At 48.2% G+C, this 23548-nt stretch overlaps 4 protein-coding genes across 4 annotated transcripts; 3 read left to right on the top strand and 1 right to left on the bottom strand.

Annotated features, from left to right (window-relative positions):
- Nucleotides 1-4462: 4462 nt before the first annotated feature.
- Nucleotides 4463-6359, bottom strand: LOC100833411 (aromatic-L-amino-acid decarboxylase). The gene has a single exon (XM_003573320.4). The coding sequence runs from the start codon at nt 6178-6180 to the stop codon at nt 4648-4650; it is 1533 nt and encodes a 510-aa protein (XP_003573368.1). The 5' UTR covers nt 6181-6359; the 3' UTR covers nt 4463-4647.
- Nucleotides 6360-9606: 3247 nt separating this feature from the next.
- Nucleotides 9607-11519, top strand: LOC112271623 (aromatic-L-amino-acid decarboxylase-like). Its single transcript, XM_024461333.1, has one exon. It carries the CDS (start codon nt 9790-9792, stop codon nt 11320-11322), a length of 1533 nt encoding a protein of 510 aa, XP_024317101.1. The 5' UTR covers nt 9607-9789; the 3' UTR covers nt 11323-11519.
- Nucleotides 11520-13404: 1885 nt separating this feature from the next.
- LOC100832786 (aromatic-L-amino-acid decarboxylase) lies at nt 13405-15325 on the top strand. The gene has a single exon (XM_003573318.3). It carries the CDS (start codon nt 13566-13568, stop codon nt 15096-15098), a length of 1533 nt encoding a protein of 510 aa, XP_003573366.1. The 5' UTR covers nt 13405-13565; the 3' UTR covers nt 15099-15325.
- A 5807-nt stretch (nt 15326-21132) lies between these two features.
- Nucleotides 21133-23105, top strand: LOC100832473 (aromatic-L-amino-acid decarboxylase). The gene has a single exon (XM_024461332.1). It carries the CDS (start codon nt 21432-21434, stop codon nt 22962-22964), a length of 1533 nt encoding a protein of 510 aa, XP_024317100.1. The 5' UTR covers nt 21133-21431; the 3' UTR covers nt 22965-23105.
- The last annotated feature ends 443 nt before the right edge of the window (nt 23106-23548 follow it).

Genomic DNA, 23548 nt, shown 5'->3' with positions numbered 1-23548 from the left:
GCTGACTACTACACTGACCGACTGTGTATCATTAATTCCCTCCGAGTAATAACGCATGCAAGAGTACTGTGCTTGGATACTAACTGATTCAACATGCAACGGAGTAGCTAGTGAGTTCAGCGCAGTCCCGGCTGGGTCTACTGTGTGAACGTATCATACTTTTCATATTTCTTTTGAGAAAATACTTCTACAGTATTTTTTTGACGGGCTATACTTGTACAGTTTGACCACGTCTTCATGCAAGCCGGCCGTCAGAAGTCCCAACAGTACGTCTTCTACTCTGTGCATGCATGCGCCTCTGTGTATGTATACTCGTTACCGCTCAAGACTTATCCCAAGTTTTATCACAAACAAACGCTTCGATCGAACGGAAATTATAGAGTGCTACTGCTACCACGCACACGATCTTAGACGGACTTCACTTTGGTCATTTTCGTTTTCAAATGATTTTCACGGCTTGGAAATTAAATTGACCAAGTCACTATATAAAAATTGTTTCCACTATCGGTAAATGCGTTTCACGTGTATACCAGAGAAAATTTAGCGACACGCATGCACTCGCGTCAAGCTATATATATATCTATAGAAATTAACTGTCATGGCATGCATAACCTTCCTTTCCAATATACTAGTATCTCTTACGTCATCCCATCGTTAATTGCCCTTGTAGCCGCGTGACAGTTCCGTCAAGGCTGATCTGGTGACAAATATTTTTCTTTTCGAAAATGAATACTAATATAAAAAAAGCATGCATGCCCCATCAACATCAGCACGAATTCGATTTAATTAATTTGGTTATCACGGTCTCTTGATCAGGCCAAATCTGGCAATCAGCACGAGCGACATCCGCAGCAAACGAACAGAGAAGATTTCGTGGTAACACGACTTAACTATTTAATTTGATATAATCCTGTTAATTTGTTCGTTCTTTGTAATCTTGCAATAAATATCTTAGTCAAATACTTCCTCTTTTCCCAAACATGGATTTATCTATAGCTAAAAAACATCTAGATACATGTAATATTTCGACAGTTAATATGGGACGGAAAGAGCCGTACGCGGCGCCGTATTACTGTAGTCGGCAAGCTTGACGATCAGGCTGGCCGAAAACAAAATCACGCGTACGTATGTACGTACGTGCTTACTCAATTTCTGTGTGATATTGGTCATTTTGTTATATAGAAGCTTATAAAACGTGTCGGGGCGTGTGTATGCACGGTAGCTGCATGCATGCCGTGGAACACGGGTGTGAGACACTTCAATTATTCGCAAGCTAGACGACAGCGTACGTAGTGTCGTCAATCCGCTGCACATGAGAATGAGACACGTCTGAAGTCTATACATGCATACGTCTGTGGATAACCTGCATGCATGCATGCATGTCAGCAGCATGTATCCATCCCTTGTTGACCTTGACCGGCAATCCTGCCTGCACGATGTGTATATGTGCAAATTAACTAAGGTGCGCCATATATGCCACGCTTATCATGCACGCACGCATGTTTTTCTTTTTTTTTTTACCTCCGTGTTAAATTCAGCTCAGTGGCGCACATCAATTTTGGACTAAGACGTCGGTGCATGTTGCTTTCATATTTATGCATGCATGTTAATTTTGTGAGAAGATGATGCATACTGTACTGATCTTATCATCAAAATTGCTCAAAGTGGAAACTGGTCCACATATAAATATATAATCATACATACTGGAAATAGTACTGGAAATGAAACATCACAAAAGATCTCCACACATTAATTGGTCATGGTTTCAAAGCCTTGCAAAAGTAAACGCTTCCTCACCTCGATCTATAGATATCTTCTCGGGTAGTTTGATTTTATATTTCAAAACTAATACGGTTCAAACATACTCCTACATGCATGTTCTGGTTAAATATAATAATATGTTGTACTTCGATGATAAAAATTTAATTAGTTTATTTTCTTCCATTTGTCCAACCGGAGCCACCGCATGAATGCTAGCTAAAAAATGGTTAAGGATGTGGTTTCTGAGTTGTACCCTTTTTTGAAAATATTATGTAAATTAAGGCATGCCTGGCAATTCAGTTCTTCGAGGTTAACTAAACAACATTCCTTAGATCCCCAGTCATAGTCTCATAGAGCAAGCCTGCGTTTGCCGGACTATCCAAAGGGCATCTTGCCCACATGTGGGCAACGACATGGAACAGGCAGAGAACAAGAAACACATGCACTTTCGTTGGTGTGGAATTTTATTTATCTCCGACTCCAAAGTCCAGAATCTTTTTCTCGCGCGCACGAGTGCGTGTTGGTTCCAGTCAAGTCGTCAGAGTCACCGCGGACACAATTGATTTCCATGTTTCATGTTGACCTAAAGTGCTGTCTAAAAAAATGTTGACCAAGTGTCTAGATTTGTGTGGGATAATTAGGTGCGAAATCCTGCATGCATGCTCTTTACACGATGAACCGCTGACTTTTTATTCCGTTGAATCAATCAGCTGGGGATGGATTACGGGCTGAACGACCATGCATGCATGATATCTCGTTCGATACATCTTATTTAATTTTGCAATTAATTGACAGTAAAAAATGATATCACCCTTGATGTTACAAACAAATTAATATAAAAAAAGGTGAAGATCGGGCGACATTGATTCTTTACTTAAACTTAATTTGTTTTCTGACAAAGTTCAAAACGAAATGTTTGCCTTGACAGCACTGTTCTAAACACTCCTGACGGACTCTAGGGTTGCGTCGAAAATAGACGTCCATAGACAACACCACGTGTCCTGAAAAAAATGTAAGTGCTGTGTTTGATAGCTCAGTATTTTTGGAGTTTTGTGTGAATACCACAGTTTTTAAAATTACTCTGGTTTCAAATACTTTGAGGTGTTTGGGTACAACAAAAAACTGTAGTTTTAATACTGTAGTATAGCTAAAACTATGGTATTTTCGCTGTATAAAATAAAGAGCCCCGGACCTCTTTATTTTTTACCAAGCACGGGGAAAAACGGATCCTGCGTCGCTCGGTGGTCTTCAGCTACTGTCACTCGCAATTCCCTCAAGCCGCGGCCTCCCTCGCCAGCGCCCCTGCCGGCCGGTGAGACACATGCCCATCACGCCGCATGCGTCCCAGCACGACGCGCGCGCAGACCCAACAGCCACCGCCACGATAGTCGTCGATGTCGCGGGCGCCACCATAGATCAGAAATTGGAGCAGCTGTGGACAGCGGCGAGCGATGCAGGCTCCATCAGCAAGGAACAACGGAGTGAGGAGCTGGGAGAGGGGCACACGAGATTGGAGCGGAGGGAGGCAGAAGACGACACCATTGGAGCTTGATTCGGGAGGCAGCGGCCGCGAGGAATTTAGGTCCGGAGCGGGTCACGGTGCCGCCGCTGCTGGCCGCCTCTGCGCCACCGCCGCTGCAGGAGGTCACCGTGGCTGCAGAGGGACGCGTGCCGCCGCTACAGCTGGAGGTTGCCGTCCCCGCTGCAGGTCCCCGTGCCGCCTCCCGCTACCGCCCTCTGCTGCAGGCCGCCACTGCTGCCGGCTATCGCGCCGCCGACGCTGCAGGTGCGGCCACCCGCTGCGGGTCACCGTGTCGCCGTCACTGCAGGCTGCCCCGAGCTGCCGGCTGTCGCACCGCCGTCGCTGCAGGTGCCCCCACCAGCTGCGGGTCGCCGTGCCGCCGCCCCTGCAGGCCGCCCCCACTGCCGACCTTCGTGACGCGTCGCTGCAGGTTGCCGCGCCCTGCTGCGGGTCGTCGTGCCGCTGGCCGCCGCGCCGCCTGCTGCCGCTACAGGTTGTGCCAACAGAACTAGCTAGCTAGAATATGCGGTAAAAATAGCACCGCTTGTGTGGTTTTGTTAAAACTGAGATAAACTTGATTTTTTAGAAACTGCAGTATTCTCTGCCCAAGGTAAATAATATTGTAGTTTTGAAATACCATGGTTTAAAAAAAACTTTGTATCAAACAGAGCCAAATCGTGTCGGAATTGTTTAAGCACGCTTTTACAGGGGTGTTCAACTAATTATGTGCACGCGTAGAACCGGAGCCGCACGATTTATTAATTGTTTAAGCAAGGTAGGTAAGCTAGATATATTATTAATTCTTCGATGGAATAAAAAAATAGGTCGTTTACTTTAGCTATGCATGTCATCCATACGCAGTTACGTACGTAACGTATGCATGCGTGTTTACGTACGTGTGTTAATTAGAGAAAGATCATCACTTGGCAATTGGCGATTTATGTATGTATATATGTTGGTGTAGATGCAACTGCTCCAACCGCGTTGGCTAAGTTGAATAATTTACAATTACATAAACGTACGCGTACAGAACAGTGTTGCACTGCCACGGAGACTAGCTAATTCTTGTTAACCGCAGCTAATTAATAACTAGTTTGACTTTTCAACTCACATAGATATTCATGTACCCGGTACGTAGTGCGCACAACTTGAAAAAAATTAATGAATCCACATCTCGCGTTCATATAAATAGAATTCTTTTATTATCAAATCAATATTTCTGGCATAAACGAGCCCTGTATATCTCACAAAATGAATATGGGCTCACGCCCAAAAAAAAAACTTGTGTACCCTAAATGCAGGGTGTGTATTTGTGTGATTTTTTTGGAATATCGTTTCTATACTCTATAGACCCCTCGATCCACCTAATCCATCATCTCGCTGGTTGTCTTCTTGATGAGCTCCCATGCACTCCTCACGTGCCTCTCCTCCTGCAGCGATGACCCCACCGCAAACCGGAGCACAAACCTGTCGCCGACCACAGTGTGGGCAAGGTATGCCTTGCCGGTCTTGTTCAGGTTCTCCATGAGCACACGGTTGGCCTCGTCAGCTTCCTCCTCCGTCATGCTTCCGTTCGTCTTGATCCTGAAGCACACGAGAGCAAAGTTCCTCGGCACGACGATCTCGAACCGGTCGTCATCACGGACGAGGTCCTCGAACATCTTGGCCATGGCGACGTCGCTGCGGATGTGTTCCTGGAGCTTCGCGGTGCCATAGGTGCGCATCACCATCCAGAGCTTGAGACCACGGAAGCGTCGTCCCACACCGACCTGCATGTCCTTGAGGTCCGTGACCTCCCCAGAGTCCGTGACATCATTCTTGAGGTACTCGGGGTTCGTCTCCAGCGCGTCACTCAGTCGGTGAGCATCACGGACATAGAGGCATGTGCAGTCTAGACAAGTCATCAGCCACTTGTGTGGGCTCATGCTGATCGAGTCCACACGCTCCACGCCATCGAGATGATGCCTGAACTCCGGGCAGATGCACGCGCTGCCAGCGTAGGCAGCATCAACATGGACCCACGCGTTGAACATGGCGGCAACATCGGCAACGGCGCCCACGGGGTCGACGGCGTTGGAGGAGGTGGTGCCGACGGTGGCACAAACATATGTTGGCACGAGACCAGCATCGACATCGGCCTGCATGACCTCAAGAAGCCTCACCGGGTCGAGGCCATAGTCGGTCTCTGGCCCGGTGCGGATGGAGCGGATGTTGGCGGGGTCGAAACCGGCGAGACGGCACGCCTTGAAGAAAGTGGAGTGGGTCTGGTCGGCGGCGTAGACCGCCAATTTAGGCAGGCCAGACACACCAATCGAACCGCTCCGGCGTAGAGCGGCATCACGGGCAGCGACAAGCGTGACGAGCATGGCCTCGCTGGTGGTGCCAAGAATGACGCCACCACCGGTTCCACGACCGGAGCTCGTGCGGTTCATGAAGGTCGTCGGCAGGCGGAGGAGCTGCGCGAGCCAGTCGAGCGCGAGAACCTCCATCTCGGTAGCGGCAGGGGCGGCCTGCCACGTGAATCCCACAGTGTTCATCGCAGAGGCGATGAGGTCACCGGCGATGGCGGCGGCGCTGTTCGTCGACGGAAAGAAGGCGAAGAAGTTGGGGCTGGCCCAGTGGGTCATGCCGGGGACAACGGAGTTGCGGATCTCCTTCATGGTGACATCAAAGGGAGCCGAGTATGTCGGCGGAGATGCGCTGAGCTGGTCCTGGAGGTACCCCGGCTTGACGTTGGGGAGGACAGGCATGGACTCGACGTTGGTGTAGTAATCAGAGATGAAGTCCACGGCCTTGTGGAGATAAGCCCGGACATCGTCGGTGTTGAGCGGCTGGAACGGCTTGTCGTCGTCGGGGAAGGCGGAGAAGGCCGTGGGGTTGGTGTCGATGCTGCCCATGTCTCCTTTGCAGGTTTAGCTAGCTAGCACGTAGGAGCTAGCAGGAAGCTTGTCTTAGCGTTGGCCGGAGAGGATGAGGAAGACGAAGCTAGTTGATGAGCTAGCTAGCTAAGGCAAGGCAGAGGAGAGAGCTGGAGCTAGTGAATTGGCAATTGCTAGCTTTGGTGGTTTGGTGAGGAGTTTGTAGTTCGTGGAGGGCTATTTATAGGCCGGGAAGCGGCGTGGCGAATTGGGCGTTGGATGAGTCCCCGGCCTTTGGGCGCGCGGACGGAATCTCTGTAGTAACTTTGCGAGGAAGGTCGTTTTGCTACTAGGCTCCAGCTTAATTGGTCAATGGTCAGCTCGTTCGTCAAATTCGGGTCTGGACGATGCACCCGATACCCGTATCAGCCGTTCATCAGCCGCCGATGCGTTCGGCCGGCTGCTTAACATGGAAAAAACTGTAGATGGGGAAATGCTGTTTTGCTATTGATCACCGTCGATCCAACGATTATTTTCAAACATTATTCAACACACTCAGATTTCTTTTCTTGATTAATAGTGGTATAACAGTTCTTGATTAACAGTGAGTTTTACGTATAATTAAGACAGTATGCATGGAACGTACAACGATTCGATCTTTCTCGCAATTTAATCCGTGCTAGCTGTAATTAACTTCCTTGGAAAAAATATATTCCTTGGACTACGTTGACTTGTTAAGTTCTTATAATCAGGACACAATTAATCATCCCACTGACCATTTAACTAACGGTTGGTTTTGAGCTCTACACATGTGCTTTCTAAAACACTTGTTAAGTTTTTATAATCAGCCGAAAACTCATAAAACTACAATTAGGAATTTGAATAAATCGACATCCGCCAGGTCGTGTGATCTCGATCCCGTCGTTTCCGACACCAAGTCAGAGCATGCGTTTATTCCTTTCCCCGAAACAGTTCAAGACGAATATGGCATGTGCACATATATTTATATTAATTTGATCAACGATCGAGACGGGACTAAGAATTAACGTACTAGTTGCACTTGGTGTACTTTGGTTGGTGAGGAATTTTGTTCTCTCTGACTCTAAGCCTTTTTCTCTCTTTATACGCACGCACGCACACACGGCCGGCTAGCTGCATGCACGTTGTTGGTAATGGTTCCTTCCAGACTTCAATTCCAGTCAAGTCGTCAGAGTCGTGGCCATGGACACAGTTAACTCCGTGAAGTATTTCGCTAGCCAGCATATAGGAAAAAGTGTATGTTTTTAATGTTGAACAAGCTCGCTATTTTTTAGTTGTTGACCAAGCTTGCTGGGGTGTTTAGATTTGTCCGGGGTCCCTAATCTCATACGCATGCTCTAATTTTTAATTTTTACTCTGTCGATATGACTTTTATCTCCCTTTTTATGAATATTAATAGTTTCACTAGGACGGAAGAACGAGTTTAGATCGATGACCGTGTCATCTCGTCCAATTCATGCTCCCTTGATCGCCAAGGCAACTTAATATTATTGTTTTTACCGAATCGGAATTGGTGTGTATATCCTAACAAGTTAACGGCCCCGTTAAAGGTAAATTTTTTCACATTAGTACAGTCTGGCTGTTGCCTGCCCCAAAATGGTGCCCGCTTTTGTTTCCCGATGGCTACCCGTCACGTTGGACATCATTTCTCCTAGACCGGTTCTTACCCAAGAAGCAGAGACGGCACGGCCGTACTAACAAAAGCGGGTTAAATTCAATCCTGTAGGAAGTCAGAACTAATTAAATAACTAAGCAAATTAATCAGTCAGACCACCCTGCGCGTATTGGAAATCTAATTAAACGTGTGCGCGCTGATGACATGTGCTAAACTTGAACTAATTAATTAAATAATTGGGTGTTTCTAGCAAAACGATTTTAATTAGTAGGTGCACGCGCTGAACCGGAGCCGTACGTATCAATGAAAATGTTTTTCGTTTCGACGGCCGGCCGGCTTCCTCACTTGACCATGACCGGTTACCAGATGGTTAGGTAGGCAGGCATTCCACCAACGGATGCAAACATAGGTCGTTTACTTTAGCTAGATATGCAAGAAAAAGATCTCCTTTTCTTGATTCTCGTTTCCTACTACAGTGACGAAAGTGCTGAGCTAATCCGAATAATTAAGCAGCTACTCCCTCTGTTTCTAATTAATTGGCGCCGGAAATTTCGCAAAAAAATCCTTGCTATTTCGCGAAATCAACCTGCATTCTACGTTCTATCAGAACTTTTGCACAAAAAAACCCTGTAGTTTTCCGAAATCAACGTGCAATCCATATTCAACTGATGGTGTACACTGCAGATTGATTTCATAAATTAATAAGATTTTTCTTTTTGCAAAATGGCAGGTGACAATTTATTGGGAACGGAGGGAATAGCTAGATTTGGCACTACGCGGCAACACGGTGTGCACCCGATCTGCTGCATGTGTCAGCAAGATGCATGCGTGCGTCATGCATCCATCCAACGGACGAAACAGGGGCAACCAAATATGGTAATTAAGTACTTAATTAATTAACCTTTCTGTGAGAAAGAGACTAATTAATTAAACAAGTATGCAAGGAGTGCAATGTCATCAGAAGATTGTTCAAGACTTTTGACCCGACGGGCCGGCAGCGGCAGCTGGAGGACGTGGTAAAAGTTTTATAAAAAAAGGTGAATGACCGAATGTTCACGCGTGGTATGCCTCATTCTCAACTCGTTCATTCAGTAATCAGTATACGTAGATGTTCGTTAGACCCGGCCGGATAGATTAATCGTGCCGACTTTTGACTAGGCAATGTATGCACCAGGACGTACGTGGTAGAACCTTAAAATTAAGTGGAAATAAGAAATGAAAAAGAAATATGCACTCTTGGTATAGCACCTCACCCCTCAGCTCTAGCATGGCTGCAGTGTATGTAGATTAGTAGATGCAAATGCAATATTGCTCTAGGTAGCTAGGTAGAACTTTTTCACACAAAATTCAACGGAAAGGAAACCCAGAGCCTTCTTCGTTGCTCTGTAACTGCGGCTCCGGTTTGACTCGTGTACCTATAGCTGTTTGTTGTACTAGTATTATTCCTTGATACAACGAATATCCACATAGGCTGCTACGCTGCAACGTATATATACATGATAGCTATCGCAATCCACGCCCTTCTTAACGGGTCCATTGCGTATGTACATACATACATCATATCAGTACATATCCATGAAAGCGGCACCTGGCTGGACCGGAAATTAACCCGGCCGTGTGTCCATTCTCCGCTTGGACCGGGCCGCCGCTACCTCTTACCTACCAACAAAATTAAACCGACCTTCCTAGCAAGTAGTAGCAACACACGCACGCAGTCTTCGCGACTCGATCGCCCAATTAACGCCCACAACCCCACGCCATTCCACCGCTACTAGCTCTTGCATGCGACCAAGCCGGCACTCCTATATAAACCTGCTCGAGCTATCTCAAATCCTCACCAAATTAACCAAGCAAATCTAGCTAGAGCCAGAGCGACCAAGCTAGCTAGAGAGCCATCCTCCAGCTCATTAAGCTAGTAGCCAATTAAGCTCTCTCCGAGCTTCTCTTCTTGCTTTCTTGCTCCTAAGTGCTTAAAACCTGCAAAAGAGATCGACATGGGCAGCATCGACACCAACCCCACCGCCTTCTCCGCCTTCCCCGACGACGACAAGTCGTTCCAGCCGCTCAACACCGATGATGTCCGGGCCTATCTCCACAAGGCCGTGGACTTCATCTCCGATTACTACACCAACGTCGAGTCCATGCCTGTCCTCCCCAACGTCAAGCCGGGGTACCTCCAGGACCAGCTCAGCGCCTCTCCGCCGACCTACTCGGCCCCTTTTGATGTCACCATGAAGGAGATCCGCAACTCCGTTGTGCCCGGCATGACCCACTGGGCCAGCCCCAATTTCTTCGCCTTCTTTCCGTCGACAAACAGCGCCGCCGCCATCGCCGGTGACCTCATCGCCTCTGCCATGAACACCGTTGGGTTCACGTGGCAGGCGGCTCCGGCCGCGACGGAGATGGAGGTGCTCGCGCTTGACTGGCTCGCGCAGCTCCTCCGCCTGCCGACGACCTTCATGAACCGCACAAGCTCCGGCCGTGGCACCGGTGGTGGTGTTATTCTTGGGACGACCAGCGAGGCCATGCTCGTCACGCTTGTCGCTGCCCGAGACGCCGCCCTACGCCGGAGTGGCTCTGTTGGCGTGTCCGGCCTGCCTAAATTGGCGGTCTATGCTGCCGACCAAACCCACTCCACGTTCTTCAAGGCGTGCCGTCTCGCCGGCTTCGACCCTGCCAACATCCGCTCCATCCCCACCGGGCCGGAGACCGACTACGGCCTTGACCCGGTGAGGCTTCTTGAGATCATGCAGGCCGATGTCGATGCTGGTCTCGTGCCAACATATGTTTGTGCCACCGTCGGCACCACCTCCTCCAACGCCGTCGACCCCGTGGGTGCCGTTGCCGATGTTGCCGCCATGTTCAACGCATGGGTCCATGTCGATGCTGCGTACGCCGGCAGCGCATGCATCTGCCCGGAGTTCCGACACCATCTTGATGGTGTCGAGCGTGTGGACTCCATCAGCATGAGCCCACACAAGTGGCTGATGACGTGTCTAGACTGCACATGCCTCTATGTCCGTGATGCTCACCGACTGAGTGACGCGCTGGAGACGAACCCCGAGTACCTCAAGAATGATGTCACGGACTCTGGGGAGGTCACTGACCTCAAGGACATGCAGGTCGGTGTGGGACGACGTTTCCGTGGTCTCAAGCTCTGGATGGTGATGCGCACCTATGGCACTGCCAAGCTCCAGGAGCACATCCGCAGCGACGTCGCCATGGCAAAGATGTTTGAGGACCTCGTCCGCGCCGATGACCGGTTCGAGATCGTCGTCCCAAGGAACTTTGCTCTGGTGTGCTTCAGGATCAAGGCAAGTGGAGTCATGACAGAGGACGACGCCGATGAGGCCAACCGCGTTCTCATGGAGAACCTGAACAAGACCGGCAAGGCTTACCTTGCGCACACGGTGGTCGGCGACAGGTTCGTGCTCCGGTTCGCCGTGGGGTCATCACTGCAGGAGGAGAGGCACGTGAGGAGTGCATGGGAGCTCATCAAGAAGACAACCAGCGAGATGATGGATTAAGTTGAGGGGTCTTTAGAGGATAGAAACAAATATTCCAAAAAGACACAAATATACACCCTGCATTTAGGGTACACATTTTCTTAATTTGATTTTTTCAGTTTGGCGCGTGAGCCCCTATCATTTTGTGACCATTACAGAGGGCTTGTTATGCCTGTGATATTTATTTGACAATAAAAGGACTATTCTATTTACATGAACACAAGATGTGGATTTAATCATTTTTGAAACTATGTGCACTACCACATTCATGAATTACCTCTGTGAACTAAAAACAGACAGGAATAGAACAATATAACCGTCAGAAACAGCCGACAGGGATGCCTTGGCAGAAATAGAAACACACAACACCATGACCCATTGTAGACGGCACTTAGACCTGCCAGTAAAGTGCTGGCAGTTATATTTTCCCCGGCACATATGCTTCCCTCAGTAATCAAATTAACTCGGAGGTAAAAAAAACACATGCTCAAGTAGCCGTTAAGACTACAGGCGTTTCTAGTCTTGCATAGAAAAAGATACACAAATCACAGCGTTTTCCACGCCAGCTACGGCATCAAAGGGCAGCACGTTTTACATATTTAGTTTACGACAATTTGTTTAATAAAAATTATTTAAACACGCAGACGCGCCATTTCTGTGGTTTGCAAGAGCCAGAGCTAGCCGACCACAAATATTTATTAAGATTTTTCTTCGCAAGGTTTCGAAGAAATAATATATCAAGCCAATTGCGTACGTGTGAGATCGAGACCGGCCGTGGTAAATAAATCGAACTCGTGGTGACGTTGATGGGGCACAGCGTGGTGTTTTTTGTACTACAGGCTAGATCTGCTGTGACGCGGCAAATTAACGAGCATGCATGCTAGGACAGTTAATTCTGGTTAATTTATATATATAGTGGCTTGAGCTAGCCTTTACTAATGTACTCCCTCCCGCCGGAATTATTTGTTGAAATATTGCATATGTATCTAGACGTTTTTTAAACATAGATACATCCATATTTGAACAAATTTGAGACAAGTAATATGGGTCGGAGGGAGTACCACGTGTTAAACATTTTTAATTAGATATCTCCAAAAACACAATATCGATAGTATATACTCGTATGCATGGAAGTAGCTTGATGTGTAAGTGTATCTAATTTCAATATAATTATATACTCCGTCCGTCCAACAAAAGATGTCTCAAGTTTGTCAAAATTTAGATGTATCTAGCAGACATGACTTAATGTATAGATGTATTCAAATTTAGTTAAAGTTGAGACATATTTTGTTTGACGGAGTAAGTATTTGAATAAAGATGTGTATGTGCAATTATGCATACGCGCAGACACATACAGTAGAAGACTGTTGGGACTTTTGACCAGCCATGCGGGCGTGGTCAAACATGTATATGCATGCCAGCATGTGGTAGCATGGGACCGTGTTCACATACAGTAGACCCAAAGACTGCTTAATGTTTGCTCAGAACGTGCTTACGTCATGTGTTCGTTCAGTGTGCAGTGAAATTCTAGGGAGATAGTTTGATTCAGCATTATGGGAAGTTGGGAACACAGTACGGCTCCGTTTTGACTCGTGCACCTAGCTATTTAATGCTAGTTCTACTTTCTTTCTTGGCAGCGAATATCCTGTAGTACGGTAGTACCTACCTAATTAATTGGAGAGTCGTTCCTCCTCTTTGTAAAAGGATGAGTTGAATCCAAGTTCAGTTTTATCCAGGACTAACATACATTAGACTCGGTCAAACAAACGCACGTGCAACAAATGGCGATGGAGAGGCGTTGGAGAACTAATTAAACACATATGGACAGTCACTGTCGATGTAGTAAAAATAGGAAAAACGACGCTGTCTGAACTTCCTGTGTTTTTTTTTCCTTCGTTTTTTCCATGTTAAGGAAGCGCAGCCGGAAGCATCGGGACGGACGAGTTGACCGTGTACCTCCGTGTGTACCAAGCTGGAGTTTGAACCGACTTTCCTCGCAAGAACTCACTATTCTTAGGATTCAGTCCGCGGCCGCGACGGCCAACGCCCACTTCGCCACGCCGCTTCCATCTGCGATTTTGGAAACCTATATATACGCCTGCAACAAACCACCAACTCCTCACCAAACCAAAGCAATTGCCAATTAATTCGATCACTAATCCATCTCCTCTGCCGAACAAGCTAATTAACGAGCTCTCTTCGTCTTCCTCCTCTCCGGCCGATCTGCCAATTAAGCTAGCTTCCAGATTGTCTTCTATCTCGACATGGGCAGCATCGACACTAACCCCACGGCCTTCTCCGCATTCCCCGACGACGACAAGTCGTTCCAGCCACTCAACCCGGAAGATGTCCGTGCTTATCTCCACAAGGCCGTGGATTTCGTCTCCGACTACTACACCAATGTCGAGTCCATGCCGGTGCTCCCCAACGTCAAGCCGGGGTACCTTCAGGACGAGCTCAGCGCCTCTCCGCCAACTTACTCGGCTCCCTTCGACGTCACCATGAAGGAGCTCCGGACCTCTGTTGTCCCCGGAATGACGCATTGGGCCAGCCCCAACTTCTTTGCGTTTTTTCCGTCGACAAACAGCGCCGCCGCCATCGCCGGTGACCTCATCGCCTCCGCCATGAACACTGTTGGGTTCACGTGGCAGGCGGCTCCGGCCGCCACGGAGATGGAGGTGCTCGCGCTTGACTGGCTCGCACAGCTCCTTCACCTGCCGACCACGTTCATGAACCGTACAAGCTCGGGGCGTGGTACCGGCGGTGGCGTCATCCTCGGCACGACGAGTGAAGCCATGCTTGTCACGCTAGTCGCCGCCCGTGATGCCGCTCTACGCCGGAGTGGCTCCGTCGGCGTCTCGGGCCTGCCTAAATTGGCGGTCTACGCCGCCGATCAGACCCACTCCACATTCTTCAAGGCGTGCCGGCTAGCCGGCTTTGACCCTGCCCACATCCGCTCCATCCCCACTGGGCCTGAGACCAACTATGGTCTCGACCCGGCGAAGCTTCTCGAGGTCATGCAGGCCGATGTCGCTGCCGGCCTCGTGCCAACATATGTTTGTGCAACCGTCGGCACCACCTCCTCCAACGCCGTCGACCCCGTGGGCGCCGTTGCCGATGTTGCCGCCATGTTCAACGCATGGGTACACGTTGATGCCGCCTATGCCGGCAGCGCTTGCATCTGCCCAGAGTTCAGGCACCATCTTGATGGTGTGGAGCGTGTGGACTCCATCAGCATGAGCCCACACAAGTGGCTTCTCACCTGCTTGGACTGCACGTGCCTCTACGTGCGTGACGCTCACCGCCTGAGCGACTCACTGGAGACGAACCCCGAGTACCTCAAGAATGATGTCACTGACTCCGGCGAGGTCACTGACCTCAAGGACATGCAGGTCGGTGTGGGACGGCGCTTCCGTGGGCTCAAGCTTTGGATGGTCATGCGCACTTACGGCACCGCCAAGCTTCAGGAGCACATCCGCAGCGATGTTGCCATGGCCAAGATTTTCGAGGACCTCGTCCGTGCCGATGACCGGTTCGAGATCGTGGTGCCGAGGAACTTTGCTCTGGTGTGCTTTAGGATAAAGGCAAGTGGATCCATGACAGAGAAGGATGCTGATGAGGCCAACCGCTTGCTCATGGAGAGCCTGAACAAGACCGGCAAGGCGTACCTTGCACATACGGTGATCGGCGAGAGGTTCGTGCTTCGGTTCGCAGTGGGGTCATCGCTCCAGGAAGAGAGGCACGTAACAAGCGCATGGGAACTCATCAAGAAGACAACTAGCGAGATGCTCGATTAATCGGAGGGGTCAATGGAGTAGAAACCATATTGCAAAACAGACACAGATATACACCCTGGATTTAGGGTACACATGTTCCTAATTTAATTTTTGATTTTTTGTGCTTGAGCACCTATTCATTTTGTGAGCTATATATACAGAGGGTTTTGTTTATGCCCACAATATTTGTTTGACAACAAAAGGACTCTAGTTGCGTGATCTAAGCTATGAATTTCATTATTTTTCAAGGTATTCGCGCTACTAGATTCAAGAATAACCCTGAGAGATATGATGAAATTGACAGGAATAGAAGGATAAACATAAAAAATAGCTGAAAAAAATGCCTTGGCAGGATGATTATCGAGGCACTTGTATCTGCCTATAAATACATTCATAAATGCCGATAACTGCCTCGAAATACTTTTGCCGGAATGAACTCGACAGAAAGGTCAAAAAGCCATGCACGATATCAAATATATATGCATGGCAGACAACACTTCCTTAATTAGTTAATTTAAACAATGAAGCGGTTTGCTCGTCTGCCAACCGCTCCGGAGAAAAGAAAGGGGGGGGGGGGGGGGGGGTGTCGAGACAACGGCATAACTTCCGTGGTGAACGTTGGTGAAACTGTCTTCCGCCTCCCTCTGTCCCCCGCTGATCGGATGGCCGGAGGAGGGGTGCCGATCGACTCCTTTTTATCTTCCATGGTGTTCCTAAAGGTTAGAGTCTTTATTTCGCTTGATGGTGCTGGTTTGGTGAGGGTCGCGTCGTGTCGAATAAATCTACCTTAGCATCCTCCTCACCAAGGCGACGTCGAGAAGCATGTGGCTTTGCTCACCTGTTTGTGGAGGTGAGATTTGATGTTTGTTGTGTCGTCCAAGAGCTGGCAGGTCTTGTGGTTCGATGGTGACAGGTCTGGTGTTTTTTGACGGCGGTCATGTGAGATGGATCTGGGTCCAGTCCATCATGTTGATGTTCTCCAAACGATGTACCACATCAACAACTGCCTCGCTGCATGCAGCTGGCCTGCTCATCGGCTCAAATGGCCTCTTTGGCAATGGTACTGCTCTATTTTGCCTTGTCGGAGGTTGTGTGTCTCTTCCCACGAGCACCTTGACATCTTAGAGTTTGGGGGCGGCTTTGGCTTCGATGTGTACAGAGACTTCTGGGAACCTATGGGTAATTTATCTGATATTAGACTCTATTTTGCAGTACTTCTCGGATTCTTCTCTCCTGGTCAGTCTAGCAGTTTTTTTTTCTAACGATACTCTGTTTGTTTAATGGAAGGCGCGGTTACTCTAAAACAATAGATTCAAATTTACAGAAAAGTTCAACACGCATACAGCGTGGATAGAGACGTCGTGGGTTTTAGTTTATTAATTCGTGGCTCAATCAGCTGTGACGCGGCAAATTAACGATGAGCTGACGCGACTATATATTTGTAATTTTAGGAAGCTCACGCAAGCAGTGATGGGCTATTAAAATTATATATGTGTATAGTAGTTTGATTGCCACGCTCTGCACATTACGTACTTGCATTATGTCGGAGACGTCAACACGGGAAGCAGACGCATGCATGACCGTTGACCACTGTCATGAATAACGGTTCTCTTGTATATATTGGGCGGATCTGTATTTATATACCAACAAGGCTACGATCAATCTAATAAGGTAAACCATCCAGTTTGCGTGGCTAGTGAACAGGTCAAGAATGGCTAAAATTAATAGGCGGGAATGACTAGAGCACGAACGTAAAAGAAAACGTGAACAAGATCAAATGAGAAAGGGGCTAGATAAAAACTATACGGAGTAGGTGGATTCAGTTCAACTCGATTAATTAATGAATCCATATTTATATTCAGCAAGACAAAGTCAATTAGTCACCGTATTGCATGACGACTTACCCACACAAATTAAATGAGAACTGACCGGATTTGCAGGTAAAGTGGATTTCCGGAACTGACCGGGCCTAGCTAGCTATATACTAGTACTATGCATGCCTCCAAATCAACTAGTCAGCGCTGGCTTGTCTGCCAGCTAAAGCAGCCGGCCAGATGCATCAATGCAAGGCACCTACGGCCAGATTCTATAATTGCCCGATCGATCGAATTCGACCTGGGGATATATAGCAAGATGACTCTTGGTCCGTATCTTCCATCAATCGGGCACAGTGTACTAGTTGGACCGATCGATCAAGGCGCTAGCTACCTACCAACAACCGATTGATCGAGACCGAGAACTTCCTGGAGTAGCAACCAGTACACACTGCACCATGCCCCATTTTATTCAGTTATGAACTTAAGAAAAATTAACTATCGGTCAAACGTTTAATTAATCGGTTCACGATCCGTCTCGATCATGTATACTAGTTTTGTCTCGACGAGGGCATCAAAACCAGCTGGTGGATCTCATTACGTACGTTTTCATATTAATTATTTTTCTCCTTACCACACCCGTTTTAATTAGTACACTGTAACCAAGTTATGACGTCACAATTAGTTTAGTTTACTCTGTGAGCTTAAAAGGTTGATGGCTTGTGTGTTTACCATACCGTTTGGGAGAAAAAAAGGGTGATTTGGGATGATAGGTTAGAGAAGGAGATGTTCTCTCCTGTTCCTCTCTTCGCGAGTATAATTGCTAGAGTAAATTTCACAGAACCACAGGTTTTGCCGCCTTCTCACGAAGCACTGGTAGATGCTAATTTGTCCACAGAACCACAACTTGTGTGTCCAATTGTCTCAGTCTACCCAAAACACGTGTTTAAAATCTTTTGACACTATTTCTTATAGGTGGGGCCTACACGTCAGGCGCCACGTCAGCTCGGACCAGTTCGTGCGCCCCCTTCGTCGTCCGCCGCCGAAACCGCCGCCACCTCCCACCTCCTCAAAGCCCGCCTTCCCTCCCAACCCCAGCCAGCCACCACCACCAAGCTCCTTGCGCCCTTCCCCGAGCTTGAAGAAGCCAACGAGCGCGGCTCTGTTGATTCGGTTCGATTCGGAGGGATTCGAGTAGGTCGGGGATTTCATTTGATTGTCTCCGTCCATGGCTCCGCCGCCGTCGCTGCTCCTCCTCCTCGGCTCCCCGGCTTCACTCGCCTTCCTCCTCCTCTCCCTCTTCCAAGGTATTCATCGATTCACCCCCACGCTCCGTCCGTGCTCGCGGATGTTGCTTGTACTCTCTTGATCTGTACCTCGATTTCGATTCGGTTGGTGCGGGCCCAAGCTGACGTGGTGCCTGACGTGCGGGCCCCACCTGTAAGAAATAGTGTCAAATGAGCTTAAACACGTGTTTTGGGTAGATTGAGACAATTAGACAAACAAGTTGTGGTTCTGTGGACAAATTAGCATCTACCAGTGCTCCGTGAGAAGGCGACAAAACCTGTGGTTCTGTGAAATTTACTCTAATTGCTAAGAGATGACATCCAATTGATTTACTCGTTTCTACTGGCTATAACATGTTTTGTTGTCTTATTAAAATTTTATGTGACACGTATAAAAAAAGCTGCCTCTCTTATTATACTACGCCCTTCACCACCTGTCCATCGCTCGCATTAGGGTGGTTGTCCATTGGAAGCGAGTTAGGGGCAGGGCAGGCCCCCTCAGGCCTCAGCCCCCAACAGACACAGTCCAGACTCAGTTTAGTTCTGAAGAGACACTGATACTAATTCCTGCTGAATTGACTGAAACAGATTACAAAAAAAAAGTGAAGGGACAGTACTACAGCTAGCTTTACAAATTGCAACGTCGCATATATATATGAATACCTGGTCAAAAGTCAGAACAGTCTCCGGGTCTACAACGTATACTCGAGCAACCTGGGAGTTGTGCAGAGCGCCGGTCACTTCTACCACACATCCACATGCATGCATGCCCGGTCAAAAGTCCGAACACTGTGTACGTAATAGGACTATACTTGTGCAATGGCCTCTTTCCTCCCATACTGTGGTAGCAGGTTAATTAGGTACAGATCGATCGAAGGTCCGGTCAATCTGACTATATATATATAGCTAGCCATTTTTCTTCATTTCTTGGTAGAAATATAATATCCAGAATCAATTAATTAATTTGGTCCATATGCTCAGTTGCATGCATTCTCACCAATGTACTACGTACATCGCCAAGCGATGACCTTTTTCTCTTCTCTTTAACACGTAGATATACGAGTGCGTATGAATGCATGCAGAGCTAAAGTGAACGACCCCTAGCTAAGACGTTTTCTTCCATCGATTGATCAAATTTGAATGAAATATAATACGTACCGGGAGTCTGGAGAGATTGCATTGCCTACCTAACTAGTATTTGCTCTGTTCCTAAATACTTGTCGTGATTTTAATGCAAATTACCACGACAAGTATTTAAAAACGGAGTGAGTACTTCGTAGCAGGTTCCGCACGTATGTCTCGGTCGAGAGTGAGGAAGCCCAAACAATTAGTCATACGTACACTACGTAGGGCTCCGGTTCCACGCGTACGTACACCTAATTAGTTGTAGTTGTTGTACAGTATACACATTTATAACTCCAATTCAACAACTGTGAACGAGTGTCTATATATTTTTATTATACGCGCAGGGCCGGCGAGTCTTTGTTGTCATCTATTTCGGCGCTGCCCGGCCGGATATACGCAAATTCCCTAGGAATTGTTCAACGTTCAATCTACTGTCAGGAAAGTTTAATTGTCGGTATGTCAGGGAAAACAAATACGTCGGGAAATAAATTAACGGGGCTCCACACAAGCACAAATAAGACATTCCCATACAGTTCGAAGTGCCCATTGCGCAGGGTTTTCACCTCTGTCGTAACGCGATGGTATGTGACATGGGATCATCTGCTAACAATTACAGCAAGGGAGTAAATTAAGTTAATTAGCTTGACAATCAATTAATCAAACATGTATTGAACGGCATGCGTATGGTCATTGATTCACCCAGTCCGTCCGAGGCCCCAGCTAATTGATTCAACGAGATAAAACAATTATATGTATCAGCGGTCGATCCTGAGAGCATATAGAAATTATGAACCTAATTACCCTATGCAGAAATCTAGAATGTCAACTTTAAGCACTACGCCTACTTACTTTTGTCTGGGTAGCAAGAAATACTGCTTGTTAGATATAATGTGGTTGGGATTAGAGATAAGATCCTCGCAAAAAAAAGATTAGAGATAAGATGAACATGGCATGAACACTGCTTCACAGATCGACAGTCCCCGCGATGACAGATTTGACGACTTGACTCGAAACCAATATTGGGTCGTCGTGCACGAGAAAAAGGTTTTGGATCGAGTCAGATAAATTAGATCCCACACCAACCAAATTAAGTACGCGTGAATGCCTCTACTACTTGCACTAGATTCTTATTCTGCCTCGTTGATCAACATTGTGCACATGCCATATTCATCTTGACTTGTCAGACGTGGGTTGTAAACGACTACGTACTAATTAAGAACCAAATGATTAAATTAAGGACGCCCCTAATTTGCGTGGGATTGTTTCGAAGACATGGAGCGTGTTCTGTGTACCGTGCTACAAGCATATATGCATCCTCCAACATACGGACAAAGAATTAATGAAAAATATGTTGCATATAAGGAAGGAAAATACTTTCTCCCTCCGACAAGTTGTCAAAATTTGAATATATCTAGAGTCTAGACATGACCTAGTGCATAGATGCATTCAAATTTAGTAAAAGTTGAGACATCCTTCGTTAGACAGAGCAAGTATGTTTTTTTTCCTCTTCTTGTTTTTTTTTTCATGTTATACGCAGCCGGATGCATTGGCTTGGCGCACGGCCAATCAACATACGTCGACTATGACGTTCCCCTCAAAATAAAAACATTGACTGAGACGCCAAAACGGGTCGCGGGTGCATCACATCTGAAGTTCTGAACCCGAATTGGACGAACGAGTGTGGACCATTTGACTCGAGTGTACGTACGTTCCTAGCAAACCAACCTTCCTCGCAACGTGCTTCGTAGATTCCGTCTTAATTAGGACCGCAGAAGACTCATCCAACGCCCACTTCGCAACGCCGCTTCCCATCCATCTCCATTCTGCTTGCTCCTTCCTTCCTTGCTGCATCCATCGCATATAAATAGACCTCCACGAGCAATATCAAACCCAAGCCACACAGCTAGCTCCTTTGTTCTTCTTCCTCTCCGGCAACTCAATCCTCACAAACAGCGACCAGCAAAGCCAAGCCAATTAAGCAGCTAGCTTTCATTCCATTCCACCACCAAGCTAGCTTCTTCTAGCTTTCTCCCACACAAGTGCTAAGTTGCTAACAAATTCAAGTTGCTAAGAGCTTCTCTTCTTGCTTTCTTGCTCCTAAGTGCTTAAAACCTGCAAAAGAGATCGACATGGGCAGCATTGACACCAACCCCACGGCCTTCTCCGCCTTCCCCGACGACGACAAGTCGTTCCAGCCACTCAACACCGATGATGTCCGCGCCTATCTCCACAAGGCCGTCGACTTCATCTCTGATTACTACACCAACGTCGAGTCCATGCCCGTGCTCCCCAACGTCAAGCCGGGGTACCTCCAGGACCAGCTCAGCGCCTCTCCGCCGACTTACTCGGCTCCCTTCGACGTCACCATGAAGGAGATCCGCAACTCCGTTGTCCCCGGCATGACCCACTGGCAGAGCCCAAACTTCTTCGCCTTCTTCCCTTCCACCAACAGCGCCGCCGCCATCGCCGGTGATCTCATCGCCTCCGCCATGAACACCGTCGGGTTCACGTGGCAGGCCGCCCCTGCTGCCACTGAGATGGAGGTGCTCGCGCTCGACTGGCTTGCCCAGCTGCTCCGCCTGCCAACCACCTTCATGAACCGTACGAGCTCTGGTCGTGGAACCGGCGGTGGCGTCATCCTCGGCACTACTAGTGAGGCCATGCTTGTCACGCTCGTCGCTGCCCGTGACGCCGCTCTACGCCGGAGCGGTTCTGTCGGCGTCTCTGGCCTGCCTAAATTGGCGGTCTACGCCGCCGATCAGACCCACTCCACGTTCTTCAAGGCATGCCGTCTCGCCGGCTTTGACCCCGCCCACATCCGCTCCATCCCTACCGGGCCGGAGACCGACTACGGCCTTGACCCCGTGAAGCTTCTCGAGATCATGCAGGCCGATGTCGATGCTGGCCTCGTGCCGACATATGTCTGTGCCACTGTCGGCACCACCTCCTCCAACGCCGTCGATCCGGTGGGCGCCGTCGCCGATGTTGCTGCCATGTTCAACGCGTGGGTCCACGTCGATGCTGCCTATGCTGGCAGCGCGTGCATCTGCCCCGAGTTTCGGCACCATCTCGATGGTGTGGAACGTGTGGACTCCATCAGCATGAGCCCACACAAGTGGCTCCTCACCTGTCTCGACTGCACATGCCTCTATGTCCGAGATGCTCACCGACTGAGCGACGCGCTGGAGACGAACCCCGAGTACCTCAAGAATGATGTCACGGACTCTGGGGAGGTCACTGACCTCAAGGACATGCAGGTCGGCGTGGGCCGCCGCTTCCGTGGGCTCAAGCTATGGATGGTCATGCGCACCTACGGCACCGCCAAACTCCAGGAGCACATCCGCAGCGACGTCGCCATGGCCAAGATGTTCGAGGACCTCGTCGGCGCCGATGATCGGTTCGAGATCGTCGTGCCGAGGAACTTCGCTCTCGTGTGCTTCCGAATCAAGGCAAGTGGTGCCATGACGGAGGAAGACGCCGACGAGGTGACCCGTGAGCTCATGGAGCGGCTCAACAAGACCGGCAAGGCTTACCTGGCGCACACGGTGGTCGGCGGTAGGTTCGTGCTCCGCTTCGCGGTGGGGTCGTCACTACAGGAGGAGAGGCACGTGAGGGGCGCGTGGGAGCTCATCAAGAAGACAACCACTGAGATGATGGATTAACTTAGAGCTGAGACTTCAACGAACTACGAGGACACACAGATCCATACATTTTGGGCAAAACCATTCTTTTCCATTTTCATTTTGTTTCGATTATTGTTTGTAATTCAATCCAAATAATTAACTATTTTGATTCTACTTGAATTGTGAGTACTAGTGCCATACCGGCCGCGAGGGTACATAAATTTACCTGTGTAAAAGTTCCAAATGTGGCCTTCCTGCAAATCAGGAAAACGGATCGAATTAACTTTGGGGAAATTGCAGCACAGAAGGATCAATCGATCGAGGACTTGATCAAGATTTTGAGTGCGATAATCTTGATGCCGACACCTTTTTGATAAAAAGATTAACACGACCATATCAAAGTCACGCGATCGATCTTGATGTAGTTGTAATTTGTAAATAGTGCCTGTCGGAGCCAATTCAGTCAACCGACGCTGACACAGGACCAACCTCCACATGTACATATGTTATTGAAAAATCAGTGATATAATATTAAACTAATAATATTATTAAAAAATGTGAATGGCATGATAATGAAATAACAGTGACGTGCTGATGAAAATTCTAATGATATGACAAAAAAT

Source organism: Brachypodium distachyon, chromosome 3 (genome assembly GCF_000005505.3).
Source record: "Brachypodium distachyon strain Bd21 chromosome 3, Brachypodium_distachyon_v3.0, whole genome shotgun sequence".
Classification (NCBI taxonomy): Eukaryota; Viridiplantae; Streptophyta; class Magnoliopsida; order Poales; family Poaceae; genus Brachypodium; species Brachypodium distachyon.
The sequence above is the reverse complement of the archived record's forward strand: the minus strand, read 5'-3'. Positions and strand labels throughout refer to the sequence as shown.

Coding starts and splice junctions, on each gene's coding strand:
- LOC100833411 (XM_003573320.4), bottom strand. CDS start 6,180: ATGGGCAGCATCGACACCAACCCCACGGCCTTCTCCGCCTTCCCCGAC.
- LOC112271623 (XM_024461333.1), top strand. CDS start 9,790: ATGGGCAGCATCGACACCAACCCCACCGCCTTCTCCGCCTTCCCCGAC.
- LOC100832786 (XM_003573318.3), top strand. CDS start 13,566: ATGGGCAGCATCGACACTAACCCCACGGCCTTCTCCGCATTCCCCGAC.
- LOC100832473 (XM_024461332.1), top strand. CDS start 21,432: ATGGGCAGCATTGACACCAACCCCACGGCCTTCTCCGCCTTCCCCGAC.